Source organism: Hippopotamus amphibius, chromosome 12 (assembly GCF_030028045.1).
Source record: "Hippopotamus amphibius kiboko isolate mHipAmp2 chromosome 12, mHipAmp2.hap2, whole genome shotgun sequence".
In the NCBI taxonomy this organism is placed as follows: domain Eukaryota; kingdom Metazoa; phylum Chordata; class Mammalia; order Artiodactyla; family Hippopotamidae; genus Hippopotamus; species Hippopotamus amphibius.
The window spans coordinates 25521678-25541321 of NC_080197.1; the positions used below are offsets into that span (position 1 = coordinate 25521678).

Below are 19644 nucleotides of genomic sequence, written 5' to 3' on the forward strand. Positions count from 1 at the left end.
AAGTGGAAAGTCTGGCACATTGAAGATGATCAATCAATGTTAATGTGCCCCAATCCCTTCCCTGATATATTTAGAATAACTTCTTTTTGAAGTGAGAGGCAAGTCAGTAAGGAATATTAGTTTTGAGCTTAGGTTGTGGAGTTAAACCCCTGGGTTTGAATTCTGGCTTTGCCAATTAAGAACTGTGTATTAGTTACTTAATTTTCTAAGCCTTAATTTACTTAGCTGAAGTAAATAAACAGGAATAAAGTAGGAATAAAAATAACACTCACTTCACAGTGTCTAGCACAAAATAAGAACATATGTTATTATTATTATTGTCAGATGAAGTCGAACCAGAAGATGTCCAATGCCAGGTTCTAATGCCCCTGACATTTTCCCCGAGCAGTCATTTTCAATTCTCAACCCTGGCATGAGAGGACTAGTTCCTCCCAGACGTGGTTATATTCTGTAGCATTTCCTCAAATTTTTACCATTGATAGGAGTTCTGTGATTCAATGTTTCAGAAAAGCTGAGTTAAACCAAATTTACTAAGTGTCATGACTTTAGGGTTTCTCAGAGCCTCTAACATGCTAAGCTGCATATTAGATTGGTGGCAGGCAGGGCTTTCCTCAACCCAATGAGTTAAGGGGCACTTTATTCCTCCAGGACTGTTTTGAGGAATGAGCACAAAGGAGCTCTGACCTATGTCAGTGGATTCTGGTATCAGCTTGGGGAGTGTGTTTGACATCCTGCAGCCCCTTCTCACGGGCCAGAGCCCAGAGACTGGGCCCCAGGCCTGGCTACTTACCCACAATAGAGATAGAAGGGAAATCCAACAGGTTCATGGAAGAGTTGCTCCTCAGCCTCCTTTCATCTCTGGGCTTTTTCTCAGGTGCCAGGTGGCTGTAGGCAGTGAGGAAGCACAGGCAGACCAGCAGGGTAGCCAGAAGGAGGCGGGTGACATCCATCTCGGGAGGCCTGAGTGGGACAGAGAAGGCAGTCAGGTGGGCCAGGGGTCCTGGCAAATGGATGTGCCCTCCTGCTTTCTTTGTGTTTCTTTGGGTTGGTGCTCTGACCCCATTCCACACCCTAGTGTCCCAGTAGAGCTGGAGGACCAGCAGCAAGGCTTAGGACAGGGAAGGGGAACTGAAGAAGGAAGAAGAAAGAAAAGGAGTGATGGGAGAGAAAGAAAGAAAGACAAGGAAGGGAGGGAGATTTAAGCAAGGAGAAAAGGAATGTATTGCAATTGGTCTCTGCCATCCAGGGGGTGGGGTGCAAGTTTTTTTAAAACAGTGGCCCCAGGAGACCCTAGGCCTGGGCAGGGTTGTTGAAAGGTGCCCAGTAATGCCTCACAGTGGCAGAGATCTTACTAAAGTGCAGAGAATAAGGCCCATGAGTTAAAATTCAATGAGAAGGTGCAGGGATAAATAGCTTTTTTGGACAAGTGTGTATGTTATTGCATATGCTATATTCCCACATCCAGAGGAAATGAATGCAGATATGGTTTGCATCAGGAGGATAGGATGGACCTGTTCACATAGGCTAACTAGATTTATTGATTTATTGCTAGCTGGATTTTGATGAACCATACAGATCCCAGAGTGGACTTCTTCACATGAATGCCTATGTTTGGCTCAGTCAGGGCTCACAGCTTCCACAGCATCTTTATCTTCTCTGAGTGTGATCCCTACTCCTCACCCACCCTGTGCATGTTCTTTCTGGTCTGGGAAAAAGCTGAGACTGCTTTCCCAAGGTTCTTTGGCCCTGCCATAAGGTATAGTGGGTGAGAAGAGAATAAAACAATCTGTTCCTGCGGGTCCTGCCCATTCCTGGGCTCAGCCTGGCAATTTCTAGCCTATTTCCCCCAGCCCTCGGATTGCTTAGAGTAAAATTTTCTCCATTTCTGTTACATTCCAGGAGAAGGAGGACCCAAACAGCCAGCCCCCAACTGCATTCTTAACTTCTTAAAGGTGGAGGGGACAGTCCCTTCCTTTTGAAGTCCATCCTCTACCTCTCTCAGCCCTAATTCCATTTCTTCTGATTCCTTCAGATCCATTCATCCATGGGCATTTATTTGCCTATCATGAACTGGCCACCAATGAAATGAGCATTGGACTCAGCGTCAGGACATCTGAATTCTTGTCTTGGCTCAAGCATTAGTAAATGTGCGACTTTGGACAAATCCAGTTTTTTTTTTTTTTAATGGACTCATTTTCTTTTTGGTAAAATGAGGGGGGTGGGCTAGGTCAGTGGTTTGCATTCATTTAGCAGTGGAACTCTTTCTTCAAATAAACAATGACTTGAAGAATCCCAGTATATAAACCTGAAAAAGGCAATGCTGAGGTTTTTCAAGCAGCTCACATCTTTTTTGTGTGGTGGGACAATACATGTCCTCAGGTGCTAATGCCCAAAACATTTCTCGAGGCCCCAAGGTTCCCAACTCCATGCAGTGTGATTTCTGAAGCTTCTAGTCCCTATTGGCAATAGTTAACCCAAACAAACCTTTATCAGGAAAATCTGGGGACTGAGGCATAGTAATTTGCTCCATTCTCTGATTCTCAGAACTTTGTACTATTCTCTGTCAAATTATCACATTGTTTATGTGTTTGTCTCTCCCACTTGATAAAAAAAAAAGAGATGTCATGTTTTACTCATTTCTATGACCATGAACCTGGCGCAGTGACCTGCCCCAGGCAGTAACTTGGTAAACGTTCAGCAGGATAAATGCTCCTGTCTTAAACGAAACTCCTCATTTTCCTGGTTTTGCGGGTTTCTGAAAAGAACACCATTAGTTGCCTCTTTAGCGTCAACTATGATCTTCCCTCTTTCTAAGAGGATCCTGGATTTCCTAGATATACATTTTGGGTGACAGTGACCCTAGCCCACATCTAAGAGGGGCCTTGATTTACTCATGACAAACAACATAATCCTATTCCATCCTCCTAGTGTTGGTTAAGGAATGGGGATGTGACTGAAGATGATCTGACCAGAGGAAGCCCAGGCCTTTTTCTGATTGTTTAGGGAAGCTCTTTCTCTCTCACTGGGTATGTAATAAAAAGCCTGAAGTCCTGGTTAGTGCTGGCAGCTATCTTATAAAGGGAAGCCAGCTTTAGGACAAAACTGACACAGTAGAAGGCAGATTGGACATACAGTAAGAAAGGACATTGGTAACATAACTAAGCCACTGAATCAGAATTTGCCATCATATCTGGACTTATCACTTAGGTAAGCCAATACATTCCCTTTACTGTTTTAAACTTTTATGAGTTGTTTTCTGTTACTCTCAACTCAGGGCATTCTGAAGGATACTCTTCCTTGTCAATTGCCCTGTAGTTATATCTTCAGGTCTAAAGTTAGACTCTAAGGTAAAAATTGCAGAGTACAAAGTTCCTCCAGCTGGAAATGATGACTTTTTTTCCTTCTTTTTTTCATTTCACAATGGAATAAGTAGTTGGCTTGCCTTTAGGGGTCCTATTATATGAAAAAAATCCTTTTCTTTGAACACCAGGATCACCATCAGCATAGTGAAAGGTTCATACTGTGAGAGGTGTACAGGAACTGAGACAGCTGAGGGAATAGCAGCAGATGCCCAGCTCCCAGTTCTGCAGTGAGTATCTCCTCGCTGCAGAGCAGGGGCTCTCTGGATGGGAGAATCCAGAATCGCCTGCATATTTAAATTGCTCCTCTCCTCTCTCTCACTCACTCACTAAGTACATACAGTTGACGTTGCATAAGTTAAATGTGAGCATGGTCTGGCTCCACTGTACTCTCCATCTTTGTCCAATCACCACCCTCCCCAGCCAAGAATGCTAGTTTTAACTTTTGACTCGTTCTTCCCTGATCTTTATATATTTTATCTCTTACCAAATTTTACTTTATGCTCCCTTTAAATTGTCTCATATTTTCCATTTCCTCTTCACCCCAGCCCATTCCTTCTTCTCAATGGAACAAGTCACACTGCCTACATCTCCTTGCCTTTGCTCTTGCTTCAACAACTTTGTCTACTCTTTCAACTGTCCCCGGTCATATTTTACCCTTCCTCCAGGGCCCAGCTCAGTGCCAGCTCTAGCACATGTCTGTTTCAGTTTCAGGTCAGCCCAAATAGCTCTCTCCCTTTTCTGAACTCCTCCAGGTCTTAAACTCAATACCACAGTGCTTAGTACTTCATTGTTCTTTAAGTGTTCATGTGGGTCATTCTCATCAATTAGACTTGGTTCTTTGTTTAAAGAGCCTCACGGTTGCCTCCCAGCTGTTGTAGCTCTGTCATCGCACCTGCCCATCCCAGTTTGCCTTTCTGCCTGATTTAGATGACAGGGCCACTTGGACTCTAACTTCTTGCCCAGCTAAAAGGATTTTCTAGCCTGGTTCAGTCTAACTAGAGCCATCAGTGTTGCCTGGGATGGCTAGCTGGTTAGGACCGAGGAAAATGAGCTGAACTATATTTGAATGATTTCCTCCATTCCCTCCTTCTCAATTCCTGGGCTCTCTCTTCCTAGCAGGACTCCCTCTCTCTCTCTAATGATGCTGCTAGGCTCTCAGCTTGGAGAGCAATTTCTTCTTCTCCTTTGTTCCGCAAACCCAACCAATCAGTCATTAAGTTCTAGTGTTTTTCATTCCCCCCCATTTCTCACAACCCTTCCTCCCTTTCCACTTCTTCTGTCCCTAGCAGCCTAGTTCCTCCCATCTGATCTTCCATAAGAGTCTCCTTGACTCTGGAACATATAACTAGACTAAGCTTCCTTTTAAATAAAGCCCCATTTCCTTTCATTCATTCATTCATACATACATTCATTCATTCATCTAGTTAACAAATATTTGTTAAGTACCTACTATGAACCAGTGCTATGCTAGGTTCTTGGGTAACAATAGTGATCAAGATACACAATGATGCCTGTCCTTACAGAGCTTACGTTCTATCAGGGATGACTGACAAGTTAAATAAGTTATTCTAATAAAGCTTGTGCTATGGGAGACCACAACTAGTGCATGGACTAGGGAAGGTCTCTTGAAGCATGTTGCACTGAAGCTGAGAACAGAGGGCTGATTTGGATTTATCCATGTTGGAGAAGAAAGTGGAGGTGGTGATGGCAGTGTTGCAGACACTAGGAATCATATACGTGAAGATACAAAGGCAAGAGAGGATGGTGCATTTGAGGAACTAGAAAAGATCAGTAAGGCTGGCAAATAAATGTAGCAGGAGATGGAGGCAGGGGCTAGATCATGATGGGACTTTGGAGTTTGGACAATATCTTAAGGTCGATGGCAAGTGAAAGAAAAATTTTAAATAGGGGGAGGGACTTAATCAGATTTGCATTGTAGAAAGATCCCTCTGACTGAGGTGTGGAGATGGAGGGGGCAAGACTGAGAGGAAGGAAAAGCAATTAAGAAGCTGATGCTGGATTCCAAGCAATGTCATTCCTCTGCAGGGGTTATCCTGATTATCAAGTGAAATACAGAATCCATAGCCTCAGAAAGGCACCAGAGCCCTCCCCAACCTGTCTTTCACATTCCTTTCCAGCTTTATCTTTTCCTATGGGAAGTATAGGTCCCAGCCAAGCCTGGCTATTTCCTGGTTCCCATGCAAAGCTCCTCCTTTACCACTTCTTAAGCCTGTCACTTTTGACCTAAGCACAGTACTTAGCTTGTTATACAAGCATTTATTTACTTACCACTGAGGCTGAATCTGTTGCCTTTAGTGACTGCAGTATTCATTTGCCCTTTCCATATTTCATGTAGCATTTGTACAGTCTTCAAGCTAAGAATGGTTTTCACATTTGTAAAGTGAATTAAATCCTTCACATTAAAAAGAAACAAAACCAACAGAGACCCTGTGTAGTCCTCAAAGTATAAAATATTTACTATCTGGCCTTTTACAGAAAAAGCTTGCCGATCCTCTCTAGATTGTGAGAATCCTGAGGGGCTGTTAAGCAAGCACATCACATTTGCTTTATCAATATCTACTAGTTGATGAAGTAATTAATTGCTTCTTTGGGTAAAGCTCTTGATGACCCTTATTAAAAGACCAATGTGATTTGGGAAAGGTAACTTGTGCCATTACCAACCAATAATATTTCTCATTAATTTATCAGGTTTCAGATCTGCTTTAGGACAGAGCTGGGTCCTAATGAGACAAAAGTTAGGACTGGTAAGTTTTGATCATTAGAGACAGAGGAAAAATCTCCATCATGAATAGTTATCATAATGTTTTGAAACTTTCTAATATATCATGCTGCCTAGAATTCATAAAGATTCAATGCAATAACACCTGGAATACAAATAAGAAATATAATAATTGGATAATACAAGATAATATTTTGATTAGTTGCATAAAATTAAACGTGTATTTTAAGATTTTATTTTGTACCCCTAATCTCTTCCAAAAGCAATTTTGTATTTAATTTTGGCCTTCTGATTGTTGCTAGAGAGGCCATTTTTTTTTTAAGCAGTAGAGCTCTGGCATCAATGGGTATTGCACAGAAGGACAAATCAGAAAGAAATTCACTGAGAGAATAGTATTGACATATGTACACTACCATGTGTAAAATAGATAGCTAGTGGGAGGCTGTGGTATAGCACAGGGAGATCAGCTCAGTGCTTTGTGATGACCTAGAGGGGTGGGATGGGGATGGTGGGAGGGAGGCTCATCAGGGAGGGGGTATAGGTGTACATATAGCTGATTCACTTTGTACAGCAGAAACTAACACAACATTGTAAAGCAATTATAATCCAATAAAGATTTAAAAAAAAAAAGAAATTCAACTTGAAAAGAGAAAAAAAAAGGAAGGAATGGAGATATGGAGAAATGGGTTGGGGAGAAGCTCTGATTAAGGAAAAGCTCTGATTAAGGCAAGTCTCAAGAGTCATGTCATTGATTGAGAGGCAGTATATGTAGTTATTTTATTTCTTTGGGTTTTCCTTGTCTTAAGTGATATAAAACTGACCAAAAAACATGCTGGGAATTCCTGCAAAGAAGTGAAAGAGTAGTTGGGAAATGTGGGTTAGAAAAGGAGTGGCTGGAGTTTGGGGGAGATTAACTAAGACCTAAAGTCCACATTCATCATTTCCTCTAAACACCTGATAATGCAGGAATTATCACCATTATAGCAAGCAGCAGGCCTAATACAAATACTAGCCACTGCACAATGGGCAGGGAGGAGATGTCATCAGGTAACGTCTCTAGACTAATTCAGGATATAATGAATTCCAGGGCTTAATTTTTTTAAAAAAGTTTCCTTTGCTGTGCACACAACTCTTTTTTTTTTTTTTTAATTTATTTTCTTTTTTATCTTTTTGGCTGTGTCCCATCTTAGTTGCGGCTCGCGGGAACTTTGTTGAGGGATGTGGGATTTTTTTCCTTGTAGCGTGCAGCCTTCTCTCTAGTTGTGGCATGCAGGTTTTCTATTTCTAGTTGCCACATGCAGGCTCCAGGGCGTGTGGGCTCTGTAGTTTGCTGCAGGAGGGCTTAGTTGCCCTGCAGCATGTGTGATCTCAGTTCCCAGACCAGGGATCGAACCAGCGTTCCCTGCATTGGAAGGCGGATTCTTTACCACTGGACCACCAGGGAAGTCCCTGTGCAAGCAACTCTTAAGAAATAAACTTAAAATACAATTTCTTAGAACCTCAGTAACTTAGTAGAACCTAAAACTAGACTGAGTCTGGGAAGGGTGAAGTGTCAGTGGAATTAATTTTACTTGTGTATTGGGAAAGGGGAAGAACCAATATTCCTTACACCAATTCTGGGGAGATATGTATATTCTAAATGTAATATATGTCCATAATACTCAGGTATATTATGATGCTTGGGGTCAGATTTTTTTTTTTTTTAGAATTCAGAATTTTGTGGATTTTAGAAAAACAGTATCTTCTATATACTATATAAAACCACATATAAGGGGTCTAGAAACACCCATTACAAATATATTTATGCTTCTGTAGCAAAAAAGGTGTGGATAAACAAACAAGGATAAACAAAGACTATGAATTGATTCGCATCAATTCAGGATGGTTTTGTTTGTTTGTTTGTTTGTTTGTTTGTTTTTGCCAAATGAGCTACCAAAGGGAAAAAAAAATTTACAGTTTTCAGAGTTTTGGGATTTTGCAATTTCAAGTAACAGATTATGGACCTATCCAAACTCTCACTACTGTTATTACTTAACATGGGATACACACTCCATCTATTAATACAGGATCATAATGCTGACGGCAATAACTACCTGTGCAATTCCTTTTCTCAAGAGTAATTTGTCCTTCCACTCTGTAGTGGTGAAGACTGTTCTTTGATATGTGGTATCTGATGACAATCCTTCCTCTTAAACCCATCATCTGCTTTAAGTTACTGCTTAGGATTTAAGATGAGTTTCTCTTCAGCACGTGGATATAAAAAATCCAGAAAGGGGAGTCAGCTTACATGGACATACCTGCCATTTAAGTGGCTGTGTGACCCTTGGCCCATCTGGGCCTCTTCTTTCTCATCTGTAAAGTGAGCGGACAGAACTGCACGACTCAGTACATGTTATGAGGCACAAATTAGAACTTTAATAAAGATTTGTTTAATGAATTAAAGAATCTAAAGACCTTTCTATTCTAAAATTCAGAAATGAATCCATCATTTCCGATTCCTGCTTCCTGGACTTTGGGGAGGTTAAGCAGTTGCACAAAGAAGGATTCTGTAAAGCCCCCTTGTAGTGTATCCTTAAGAGTTGGAGGGATTTATAAACGCATGAGTGTGGCTGAATCTGATTAAACCCTGGGAAAGAGAGCATGGAAAGTCATGGCTAAATGCAAGTGGTTTACACACCTCAGGAGTGTTGATGAGTGTGTGTGCGTGTGTGTGCATCCACATGAGTACAAATGTGTGAGGGCTCTGACTGAGGAAATATGAGACAGCAGTGTCCAGAGCATCCCTGAGCATGGTAAGGTGCGGAGACAGTGCATCAGTATACAGCGCACACTGAGTGTACACTGCAGACATCCCCTTAGCTATGGCATCGGGATAGCCTGACATCTTAATCCTTTAGGGTCAAGGCCTTGGTCCCAAAAGCAAAGGAAAGGATTATAATGTCCCAGTGATGGGGGATGGCTAACCAACTACTGGGACAGTGGTATAGTGAGAGATGAGAACTGAAGGAGAGGTGAAGGCAGCAGAGTCTTCTTGAAGACCGAACAATATTAGCTGCTAAGCAAACCAGGTGTTAACGAGGCGCAGTCTTGACAAAGCCTGTCATGGGCTGTGCTGGTGGCATCTGTGAGGGAGGCCAGGGTGTCTGGGCAGCCAGCAAGCTGGCATTGCAGGGGAAGAGACTGGGCTCAGTTGATTGTAATAGTGGCTTCCATCAGTCCTGCCAAGCACCAATGGCTAGGGATCTGGTGAAGCTCATCCCTGTGGAGGAGGAAGTTTCTAGAAGCAAAGCAGTGTTGGGTATGGGTCCAGCATGGAGGAGCAACTCATATAAGCTAGTGGTGATGGGGGCAGATTTTCCTCTGACCAGTCTTTTAGAACAAAACATATACTTGGGAGGAAAAGGAAATTCTAGCAGGACAGAATCTTAACCTTAAAATTGTCTGCAGAATTTGTGCCTGTGTGCATTTTTTTAGGTGGAAGTTCCATAGCTTTCTCTGGATCCATAAGGGTGTCTCTGGCCCCTAAAAAGCTCAGAACCACTCAGCTTCTAGGATCTAAAATGGAAACCCCTTCTTGGTGTATTATGTTCCTGCAACCTGACGGGCTCATCCTGAATCACAGGCACATGAGAGCAGAGGATATTGTCAGTTTTCCTTCCTTCCTTCCTTCTTTCCTTCCTCCCTCCCTCCCTTCCTTCTTTCTTTCTTTTAATATTTATTTACTTATTTATTTTGGCTGCTCCAGGTCTCAGTTGCAACACACAGGATCTTCACTGCAGCATACAGGATCTTCAATTGTGGTATGCGAATACTTAGTTGGGGCATGCAGACTTCTTAGTTGCGGCATGTGGACCTCTTAGTTGCGGCATGCAGGATCTAGTTGCTCGACCAGGGAGTGCGAAGTTTTACTCACTGGACCACCAGGGAAGTCCCTGTTAGTTGGTTTTTTACTTTTTTCCTATTCAGGTAGTACTTCTTTTCTATAGTTGGGAAAGTGTTTCTATTGTTGGAAGGGGTACATCATGCCAGACTATTGCTGGTTTAGAATATACTAAAGAAATGCAACATTGAAGCAAACTGAAGAATTTAAACAGTATGGTCCCATTTGTAAACAAATATCAAACAACTCCCTCAAATGTGTATTTGTTTGCATATGCAAAAAGAAGAAGCCTGGAAGAATGTCATTAAAAATTTAATATCAATTACTTCTTAGGAGTGGAAATTAGTATGGAGAGTGAGGTAGAGACATGTATAATACTTCTGTATTTGTATTTTTTTACAAGCATGTTATCACTTTGTAGTAGGAAAGTATAAAGGAGGATAGAAATAAAATATTAAATGCTGTTTGACACAACACCAAAGGATTTAAAGAAGCTGGATGGAGAGTTATATTTGATTTGTGATAATGAGCCTGGTGAATTTGCAAGACCCTCCTCCCCTTTTGTACCTTAAATTCAGTGTGCAGTTTGCTCTCAGCACCTACTGCTCTGTCAGTAAAATGTAGGGCTTTCTTACAGCATATCTTCGTATTACCTGGGGTCCCTTCTTTGCCCTGGAACACTCTCAAAGCCTATTACTCTTCTGGCTCATCAGCCACAGTTTCTGATTTGCCAAAACCTGTGAGAAGTAACACACAATTTTTGTTGTGGTTTAGTTTCTCAGCCAAACAAGCTGTACCAAATACTGAGGGTCAGGGCCAGAGGAGAAATATCTCTCATTCATGGCTACCTAGATCCCCCACACCAGTGTTCAGCAGCTGCATAAAGATCCCACTGCCTTACACATCTTTCATCCACTTGGGCAGCTGATGGTATGCATCCATGACAAGTGCCTGCCTGGGCTGAGCTTAAGAGGCTCTCCTGGGGCTACCGGCCCATTGCTTAATGTTCACCCAGGCTTATTAGTGTTGATAATTTCTGGGGTAGCAGGATAGTGGCAATATGTTTTATTGACTTAGTTTTGTCCTCGAACAGCCAATCAAGCAATTATTATTATTATTATTATTTTTTTGGCACACGGGCTTAGTTGCTCCGCGGCATGTGGGATCTTCCTGGAGCAGGGATCGAACTCATGTCCTCTGCATTGGCAGGCAGACTCCCAACCACTGCGCCACCTAGGAAGCCCAAGCAATTACTTTTTGAATGCTGTGGGAAGCCTTCCCTGGCTGTCTTCTCTGGAGAGTTAATTATTCTTTCCTCCCCAGACACACTGTATTGTAATGATTTGTTCATTTGCCTGTCTCCTCTAGATTGAAGACTTATTAAGGGCAGAGCCTGTGTCTTATTCATCTCCATGCCCTTCCCCTCCCTACTACCCCTAGCCCTAGTGCCTAAGCGCAAAATAAAGCCTCAGTAAATGTTTCTCTCGATTGAATCAATTTACTAAAATATAAATGAATATGGCAATTCCCTGGCGGTCCAGTAGTTAGGACTCCGTGCTTCCACTGCAGGGGGTATGGGTTCCATCCCTGGCCGGAGAACTAAGATCCTGCAAGCCACTGTAGATGTGGCCAAAAGAAAAAAAAAGAATAGAGTCCCTGCCTTTAGATGGCTTTCAGTCCTGCAGGGCAAACAAATAACTAACAAAAAAAAAATTAGTACAGAAGTGTTAGAGTTGAGATACAAGTGAAATAAATGCCTTGGGTAAGCAGAAAAAAAAAGGGTGGTTAAACTTCACAGGGTCTTGTATGATTTTGTGAGTTACTGCTGAACAGGAACCTCTCTAATTTCCTCAGCCTACCTTCCAATCTTGGGCTGAAGCTCCTGGAGTGCTCAAACATACTGATACTGTGCGGCTCTTGCCAGTTCCTCCCTCTTTCATATGGTTCTATGTAGCAGACATTCTCTGCTGCTTTTCCCCTTTGGCAGTCTCCTTGAATTTCCTGCCCTAGAGGATGGCTTCCTTTTACAGCCTTCAGGCCATTGGTAGCCAGATGTGCACAGCCAAAGCCAGTTACTGAGATTTCCATCCTATTTTAATCAATTATTTGGCTAGAGCTTTTCTTCAGTAGCCAAATCTCATACTAGGAAGATCACTAGGTCCTGGACATCCAAACCAGGCTGGTGGCCTGGGGTTGTGGGAAGTAGTCAGTGGCCTGAGTCGGGAGTACAGGTGCCAAGTTCCTGATCCTTTCCCAAAGGATATTTCTAGGCATTTCATTACAACCTCCTAATAAAACAGGGAGACCATTTTCCTTCTCATTCCCATCTCCCAGGATGTAAGTTAAAGGTAGGCTACCCAATTTGCGGGCCTCTGTACAAAATGAAAATGTGGGACCACTTGCTAAAAAATTAAGAATATCAAGGAGCGCATTAAAGTAAGCAAGCATGAGGCCCTCTGCAACTGCTGAAGTGCACACCCATGAAGCCATTTCTGGTTACAAGATCGAGAAAGCTGACACTGATAGTGTTACATGGTGGCTATAAAGAAGTTTGTGAGAAAAAAAGGAAGTTTGTGGATTGGGGGACCATTGAATTACACTCAGCAGTTTCAGCAGTAAGTTATATAATGATGAGACTGCTTCTAGACATCCCCTGTAGCTGTCTTACTAGTGCTCCAGGTGTCAGACATCTTAATGCAGCAGGGATCAAAGAATGGACCTGAGTTCTAGACCTAGCCCTGCCAGGAATTTACTGTGGGACTTCTGGCAAGTTACTTTCTCTCTGTGGGCATCTTTTTCTTCACTTGTACAGAAAAGGATTTGGATTAGATGTTGAAGGTCTCTTCTAACTCTGACTTTAAGCAGCTTTTGACAGGAAAAAGCTCTCTGGAGGAAGCTCCTTTTGTCTTGTCATTTTAGTAAAGCTATTCTGCAGCTAACCTTAAGCCAGGCACCCCCATGCTCTACTCATCTCTGGCCCAAGCACACCTTTCAAATCTTTTGATCACACAATACCTTGCCTAATCTATTGGTTCTTTCTATAGATCAAAGAAGTAGAAATGAAGAATAAGTAATTAACAGATGACCAAATCTCTTCCCTAGCTTCCACTTCAGTAATCTTGTGAACAAATTCTGTGAAAAAGATATCACCTAGGGACGTCCCTGGTGGTGCAGTGGTTAAGAATCCACCTGCCAATGCAAGGGACACGGGTTGGAGCCCTGGTCTGGGAAGATCCCCCATGCCGCAGAGCAACTAAGCCCGTGAGCCACAACTACTGAAGCCCACGTGCCCTAGAGACCCTGCTCTGCAACAAGAGAAGCCATTGTAATGAGAAGCCCATGCACCGCGTGGAAGAGTAGCCCCTGCTCTCCACAACTAGAGAAAGCCCATGAGCAGCAACGAAGACTCAATGCAGCATGCCCTGGCCCATAAGTCATACAAGAAAAAGCACCATATAACTTAATAATCACAACTTTTACTTTGGGATGGAAACCTGTTTCAATTGTACCCAAAAAGTAATCAAGAGCCTTAAAGAAGCCTCCTTTTAAATTAGTCTTCTTTAAAAAAAAAAACATATTTAGAAGAGGAGCATATAAAATATGCTCACTAGATTTTAGAATTAATGAGAAGAGGGGAATTCCCTGGTGGTCCAGTGGTTAGGACTCTGTGCTGTCACGCCAAGGGTGCAGGTTCGATCCCTGCTCGGGGAACCAAGATCCCCACAAGCTGCACAGTGCAGCCAAAAGAGAAAAATTAAAGAATTAATGAGAAGAGAATAAAACAGGCAGAAAAGGAAAGTAGGGAGGAGAAAGATAAGTAGGGAGGAAAAGACAAAGAAATAGAAGAATTGTGAGAATTGGAGCTGGGTGGTAAGGGAAACTCCAACTTTACCTAAGTTTTTTTTTTTTGGCTGCACCACCTCAGCAGCTTGTGGGATCTTTGTTCTCTGACCAGGGCTGAAACCCGTGCCCCCTGCAGTGGAAGTGTGAACTCCTAACCACTGGACCACCAGGGAATTCTCCCTGTAGTTTTTTTTTTAAATAAAAAAAGACTTGAAGCAAATATGGTAATAAATGTGGATGATTTTGGGGGGGGAGGTTACATGAGATTTTCCATATTTAAAGATATTCTCGCAACATATAATAATGGAAAAAATAAAGAAGAGGTAAACTGCCCTATGGTCTGGTCTCTGTATCTGGTAGATCATGGCCCTTTGAGATGTTGATTAGGGTTTAGAGCTCTTAGGTCTTTAGATCTTCTAAGAGTGAGGTAATTACTTATAGCCAAGCCAAGCTGTTGGTTCTGTTTCTCTCTGAATGGGATGTTTCCCTTTAACCAGAATAAAGCATAGCTCATCCCACTCCATAAGACCAGGGTTGTGACTTAGTGTAGCTCATCCCTAAGTGGACTCTAGCTTGCCCAGGTTGGGAGAGGAGAGAAGGAAGGAAAAGCTAGCGCCATTAGCATCAATTAGAATCAGCTGTTGTCAGACATAGGTTTATGCTTGACCTCCAGCTTTTCTCTCTACAACCATGGTGCGAAATAGGAGCAAGTTATGGGCAGAGTTGTGGACTTGTACCTTCTAGTTTGCAAATGAGAGTCCCAGTCACCTCTTTTTTTTTTCTTAAATGTTTAAATTATTTTTCATTTTTGGTTGCAGCTCATGGCTTGTGGGATTTTTAGTTCCCTGATCAGGGATTGAACCCCGGCCCTTGGCACTGAGAGCAGAGAGTCCTAACCACTGGATTGCCAGGGAATTCCCCATTCACCTTCTTTAGAACTCCATGTCCATTTGTCATCTCCTTCTCCAAATCCTACACTTCCCTCCAGAAGCCTGTTTAAGTCTTGCCTTCTCTAGGCCCATTGTTCTAGCCTATTTCTGGGCTCTTGTCTTGTGCCAGACAAGAGGGGGCCCTCTACTCAGGGACTGCCTGGGTTGTCATCTCTTAAGATTTCTACGAGAAGCCAGTCCCACCCTTTGTTGCTCCAGATCCCTGTGCCTGCTGATCCAGGCCGCAGGGTCCAAGATCAACAATGTCTCCAGTTAATGTTTTTCTTCAGATGACCTCTGTTGGCTAGTCTGAGTTCTTTGGGAAGACAGAGTGGGATAACTCACAAAATAGAATTTAAGTCACATTCTGCCTCAAAGTGTCTTCCCTTAACTAGCCAGGTTCCATAGCATGTCTTATGTGCTATAAGGATTAAGTGCAAATGCTCTCAGCCATGGCTAAATTGGTAGCAATTAGTGTTACTGGATTAGTTTCCTGTTTTCCTACCTAAGGGCAGACCTCTGAGGAGAGGAAAAGACGGAGAAGTAAAGAAAGAAAGGTCCAGAGAGCTTTGGGGCACTGTGTTAGGAGGGCAGATTCTGCTGAGGGTGGGCATGAGACCCCAAAAGAGAGAAAGGAACTGATGAAAAGGACCTGGAGAAGCCCTGGTCTTATATTTGGCTCGCTTCTCAAGATTGCCTCCTTGTGAACGGGTCTGAAGAAAGGCACTTCAGGGACTGAGCCCAACATTCTGGGAAGTCTTTAATCAGCCTCATCTGTGACATGTGGGGAAAACGTTAGAAACACAAGGCCAACTGAGCATATGAGGAATTCACTAACCTCTGAAGTTGTTTATTCTTGCTCTCTGTCTTTGGTTAATGGAGTTACCAAAGCTAGGGTAGCTTTGCTTAGCAATTCAGCAGGGATTCTGAACCTCTGGGACTACTGCCTGGACAATGGTAAATGTCTCTTAATTGATATCCTGTTTCCACTCTTTTTCTGTTCCATCCATTTCCAAAACAGTAGAGTGATTTTTTTTTTTTGGGGGGGGTGTTGTTAAAATCACATATCACCCCCTGCCTAAAAACTTTAATAGCTTCCCATTGTTCTTGAAATAAAATCACAATTTCTTGCAAGGCTTGGTTGTTACTCTCTCTGACTTCATCTGATAGACCCTCTCAATCACTAGATTCTAGATGTATTGGACTCCTTTCTGTTCCTAAAATATGCTCTTTTCTACCTTGCCCCTAATGCTCATTCCCTGGCCTTGAACTTGATTCTTTTAGTTCTTCACATGGCTGGATCATTGGCAACATTTGGATCTTTGTACAAATATCACCTCCTCCTTTGACCACTCTATCTAAAAGCATCCTTCCCAAGTATTTATCTATCCCATCAACCTATTTCTTTCATAGCTCTTATCACAATTAACAACTATCTGTGTTTATTTTTGTATTGGTTTTCCTTCTCTTGTAGAATTTAAACTCCCTGAGGGCAGGGATCTTGCTATCATATTCACTTTGCTACTCCCACTACCCAGCAGTACCTGGCACAAAGCAAGGCACTCAATAAATATTTGGTGAATGAATGAATGAATAGAAAAGAAAACCAGCAACAGAAAATCCTCAGATTTATTGGTCCCTTTGAGCCAATAGGACAGGTGACAAGTCAGATTCGATGGTGATTTAATGGCTTTTCCTTGCCCTTTGTTCTGTCATACCAGGGCTTGGACAGCCCTTAAATTTCATTAGCATTCCTTATCTGAGTGCTAGCATATGCTCAGGACTCTGGCTTTTCTTAATATCTTTGATCTTGTATTTGATCAAGAGAGGTAAAAGAAATAATTCAATTTGTGGATAAAAGTGTCTGGTAAGGGCGCCTGGGGTGGAGATATAAGAACCATAGGGCTTTAGAACTGGAAGAGACCTTAGGGATAATCTTGTCCAGGAAACTTAAACCTGACTATGCATTAGAGTTGTCAGGCGAACATTTTGCCCCTATGCTAACAGTACTTTGTTCAGATATCATTTACATTCAGTAAAATGCACCAATTTTAAGTATCCAGCTTGATGAATTTTAACTTTATATACCTGTGTAACCACCACTCCGATCAAGCTATAAAATGTTTCTTCCACTCCTGAAAGTTCCCTTGTGCCTCTTTCCAGGCAATAACCATTTTCACCCATTAGAGATAACGTCTGTTCTGACTCCTACCCCCATAGATCAATTTTGCTCATTTCTGTACTCATATAAATGGAAATGTACTGAATGAAATCTTTTGTATCTGACTTCTTTTGCTCAACATAATGTTTTTGAGGGTTCATCTATTTTGCTGCATGTGTAAGTAGTTTGTTCTTTTTTTTTTTTTTGGCACACGGGCTTAGTTGCTCCGCGGCATGTGGGATCTTCCTGGAGCAGGGATCGAACCCGTGTCCTCTGCATTGGCAGGTGGATTCTTTTTTTTTTTTTTTTTTCTATTTTTTGGGGGTACACCAAGTTCAATCCAGGCAGATTCTTAACCACTGAGCCACCTAAGAAGCCCTGTTCTTTAAAAAAAAAAATAGCTGATTAGTATTCCACTGTAAATATACCACATTTGTTCATCCATTTTCTTGCGGAGTTTTATAAAATGTAAACCCCAAAGCCTGTCATAGGCCCACTAAATCTGAATTTCCAGGGATGGAGCCTGGGAGACATACTTTTAATAAGCTTCCAAGCAATTGTGATGTACAGCCATGTGTGAGAAACATTGATTTTGTCCATTCTACAGATAAGGAAACTGAGGCTCCAAGAAGGAAAGCAGACCTTTGAATCAGTAAGAGTCAAGACTAGAATCTCTTCCACTGTGCTACTCTTTTCACTGTAAGACAGCTCAACCTGCTAATTACTGACAAGGGCAGAGACATGAATCATAATAGCTTCCATTTATTGAATACCTGCTATATGCCAGGCTCAGCTCTAGGCACATTATATACATTTAATCCTCTTAACAGTCTATACATTACAGCTGAGAAAACTGAAACCCAGAGGAGCCCAAGGGAGAGAGGTAGTGAGTGACAGAAAGAGCAGTCAATCCCACGTCTTCCCAACTCCAGAGCCACATAAGAAGTCTGGTACCTTTGCCTGAAGTAAAAAGGAGGAAAATTACAAACACCTGGGTTTGGTGGTCTGCCATCTGGCCCAGTCCAGCTTGCTATGGTAGAAATAAAAACAAAACAGTATGTATTTACCCCATGTCTCAAATCCTGGTTGTAGAATTCCTTCAGTTCTGCCTACTCAGTGTTCTATCAGTGGGAGTTGTTGACTGTCAGATTGACTAAAACCATGCCAGCTAAAGAGAGGGTGATGTGTTTGCTTAATCACTAGCTCTTCCTCCCCTACTGTCCCTAAGGGGGGAGGGGATTGCAAATGCTGCCAGTGGATCTGTCAGTGATGTTCTCTACATCTGGAAAGCAAGTTTCCCAAAGTGGGGAGGGCCTTGACTCTTTCATCAGGGAGGAAACCAACCCTTGCAATCAGAGACTGGAATGAGTTAGAGATACATCTGCTAGTTGAGACACTGAATCTGGAGTCCTGAGAGTCTGGAACACTCTGTTTTTTTGATAACGAGGAAATGTGAGAAGCATAGGGATGGCTGGCTAAGGAAAGTGAAGACCTCTCTTTTGCAGTTGGTGGGGTTGGCAGAAGCAGGATGGGAATGGATGGGAGGAAGAGAAGAAAGTTTGTGGATACTCACAAAAACTCTCTCCCCGACCAAACTTTAGATAGGCTCCTCTGAGCCCTCTTAACTAGGCCTTGACTTTGGCCCTCCATTCTGTCTTTGGCCTGCATAGCTCAGATTTAGCAAGAATGCTGTCAGTTTAGTGAGAATCCCCCCACCCTTGATATCTGATCACTCAGTATCCAATCAAGTTTCTCATCCCCCACCTTTGATGTACAAACCTGCCTTTAGCAAGAATCCTGTTAGGTCAGTTTAACAAAGATCCCATTAACCTTGATGTTTCCTCTTAATAACTTTCCATCCTCTGACCCTCTCACTCTCCTCATTGGTTAAAAATTCCCATCTGTCTTTGCTGTATTCTGAGTTGAGCCTGATCTTCCTCTCCTATTGCAATATCCCTATTACAATAGTCTTGAATAAAGTCTTCCTTACCATTTTAACAAGTATCAGAATAACTTTTAAAAATAATACCAATAAACAAATAAATAAATAAATAAATTTATAAAAATAATATCAAAACAATTTGATCTCCTGGGCTATATCTATACACACAGACTGATTTGACTGTTGTGACTGAATTGACTCGTCTAATTCTTATGCCTAATAGATGACAAATTGGATAATATTCTGATGGATGGTTTGGGTCTTATGCGGACAGCCAACTTCAGGACTCTTCTTCTGAAACCAAGAACCATGTGGCAGGCCCAGGCTCTGCCTAAGGAGCTCTGAGTTAGAATTCAAGAGAAGGCTTGATGCTGCGTTCCTCCTCAAGAAGCAAAATGACACAAATCATCCAGACAGCTGCATGTCAGTGTGAAATCTGTCTCCCTATTCTACTGAAACAGGTGTCAAGAGTCCTGGCTCCCCAGATATGCATTCCCACAGTGTATAGGGAATACAATGCTGGTAGGAGCTGCTAAAATGATTAATTTCCCGACATCATTCCCTTCGGGCTGATTTAGTGCCTATCACTCAACAAAGTCCTTAGTGGGGATTTTATTGATCTTGGTTTTACTCTTCAGAAACTAATTCTTTCTCTTTTCTTTGCCCCAGCAATCATACTGTCTTCTGGTTTTCTGAATTCCTTTTACTTGGGGTGTATTCTGTGCTTAATAAGCATGGCCTGAAGCTGGGTCTGCTACAGCTCTCAACAACTTTCCAGCAGAAGGAA

General features: G+C 42.2%; 1 protein-coding gene across 10 annotated transcripts in view; it reads right to left on the reverse strand.

The window, feature by feature from the left end:
* ASIP (agouti signaling protein) overlaps nt 1-19644 on the reverse strand; it is a 159215-nt gene that overhangs the window by 3152 nt on the left and 136419 nt on the right. For 8 of the 10 annotated variants that reach the window (XM_057702110.1, XM_057702109.1, XM_057702106.1 and 5 more), the window contains one exon: nt 791-960. In XM_057702110.1, coding sequence (XP_057558093.1) covers nt 791-950 — 160 coding nt within the window. In that variant the 5' untranslated portion in view covers nt 951-960. Of the gene's footprint in view, nt 1-790; nt 961-9825; nt 9940-10549; nt 10615-19644 lie in introns of those variants that run through there. The other 2 variants (XM_057702115.1, XM_057702116.1) reach the window with 2 other exon arrangements.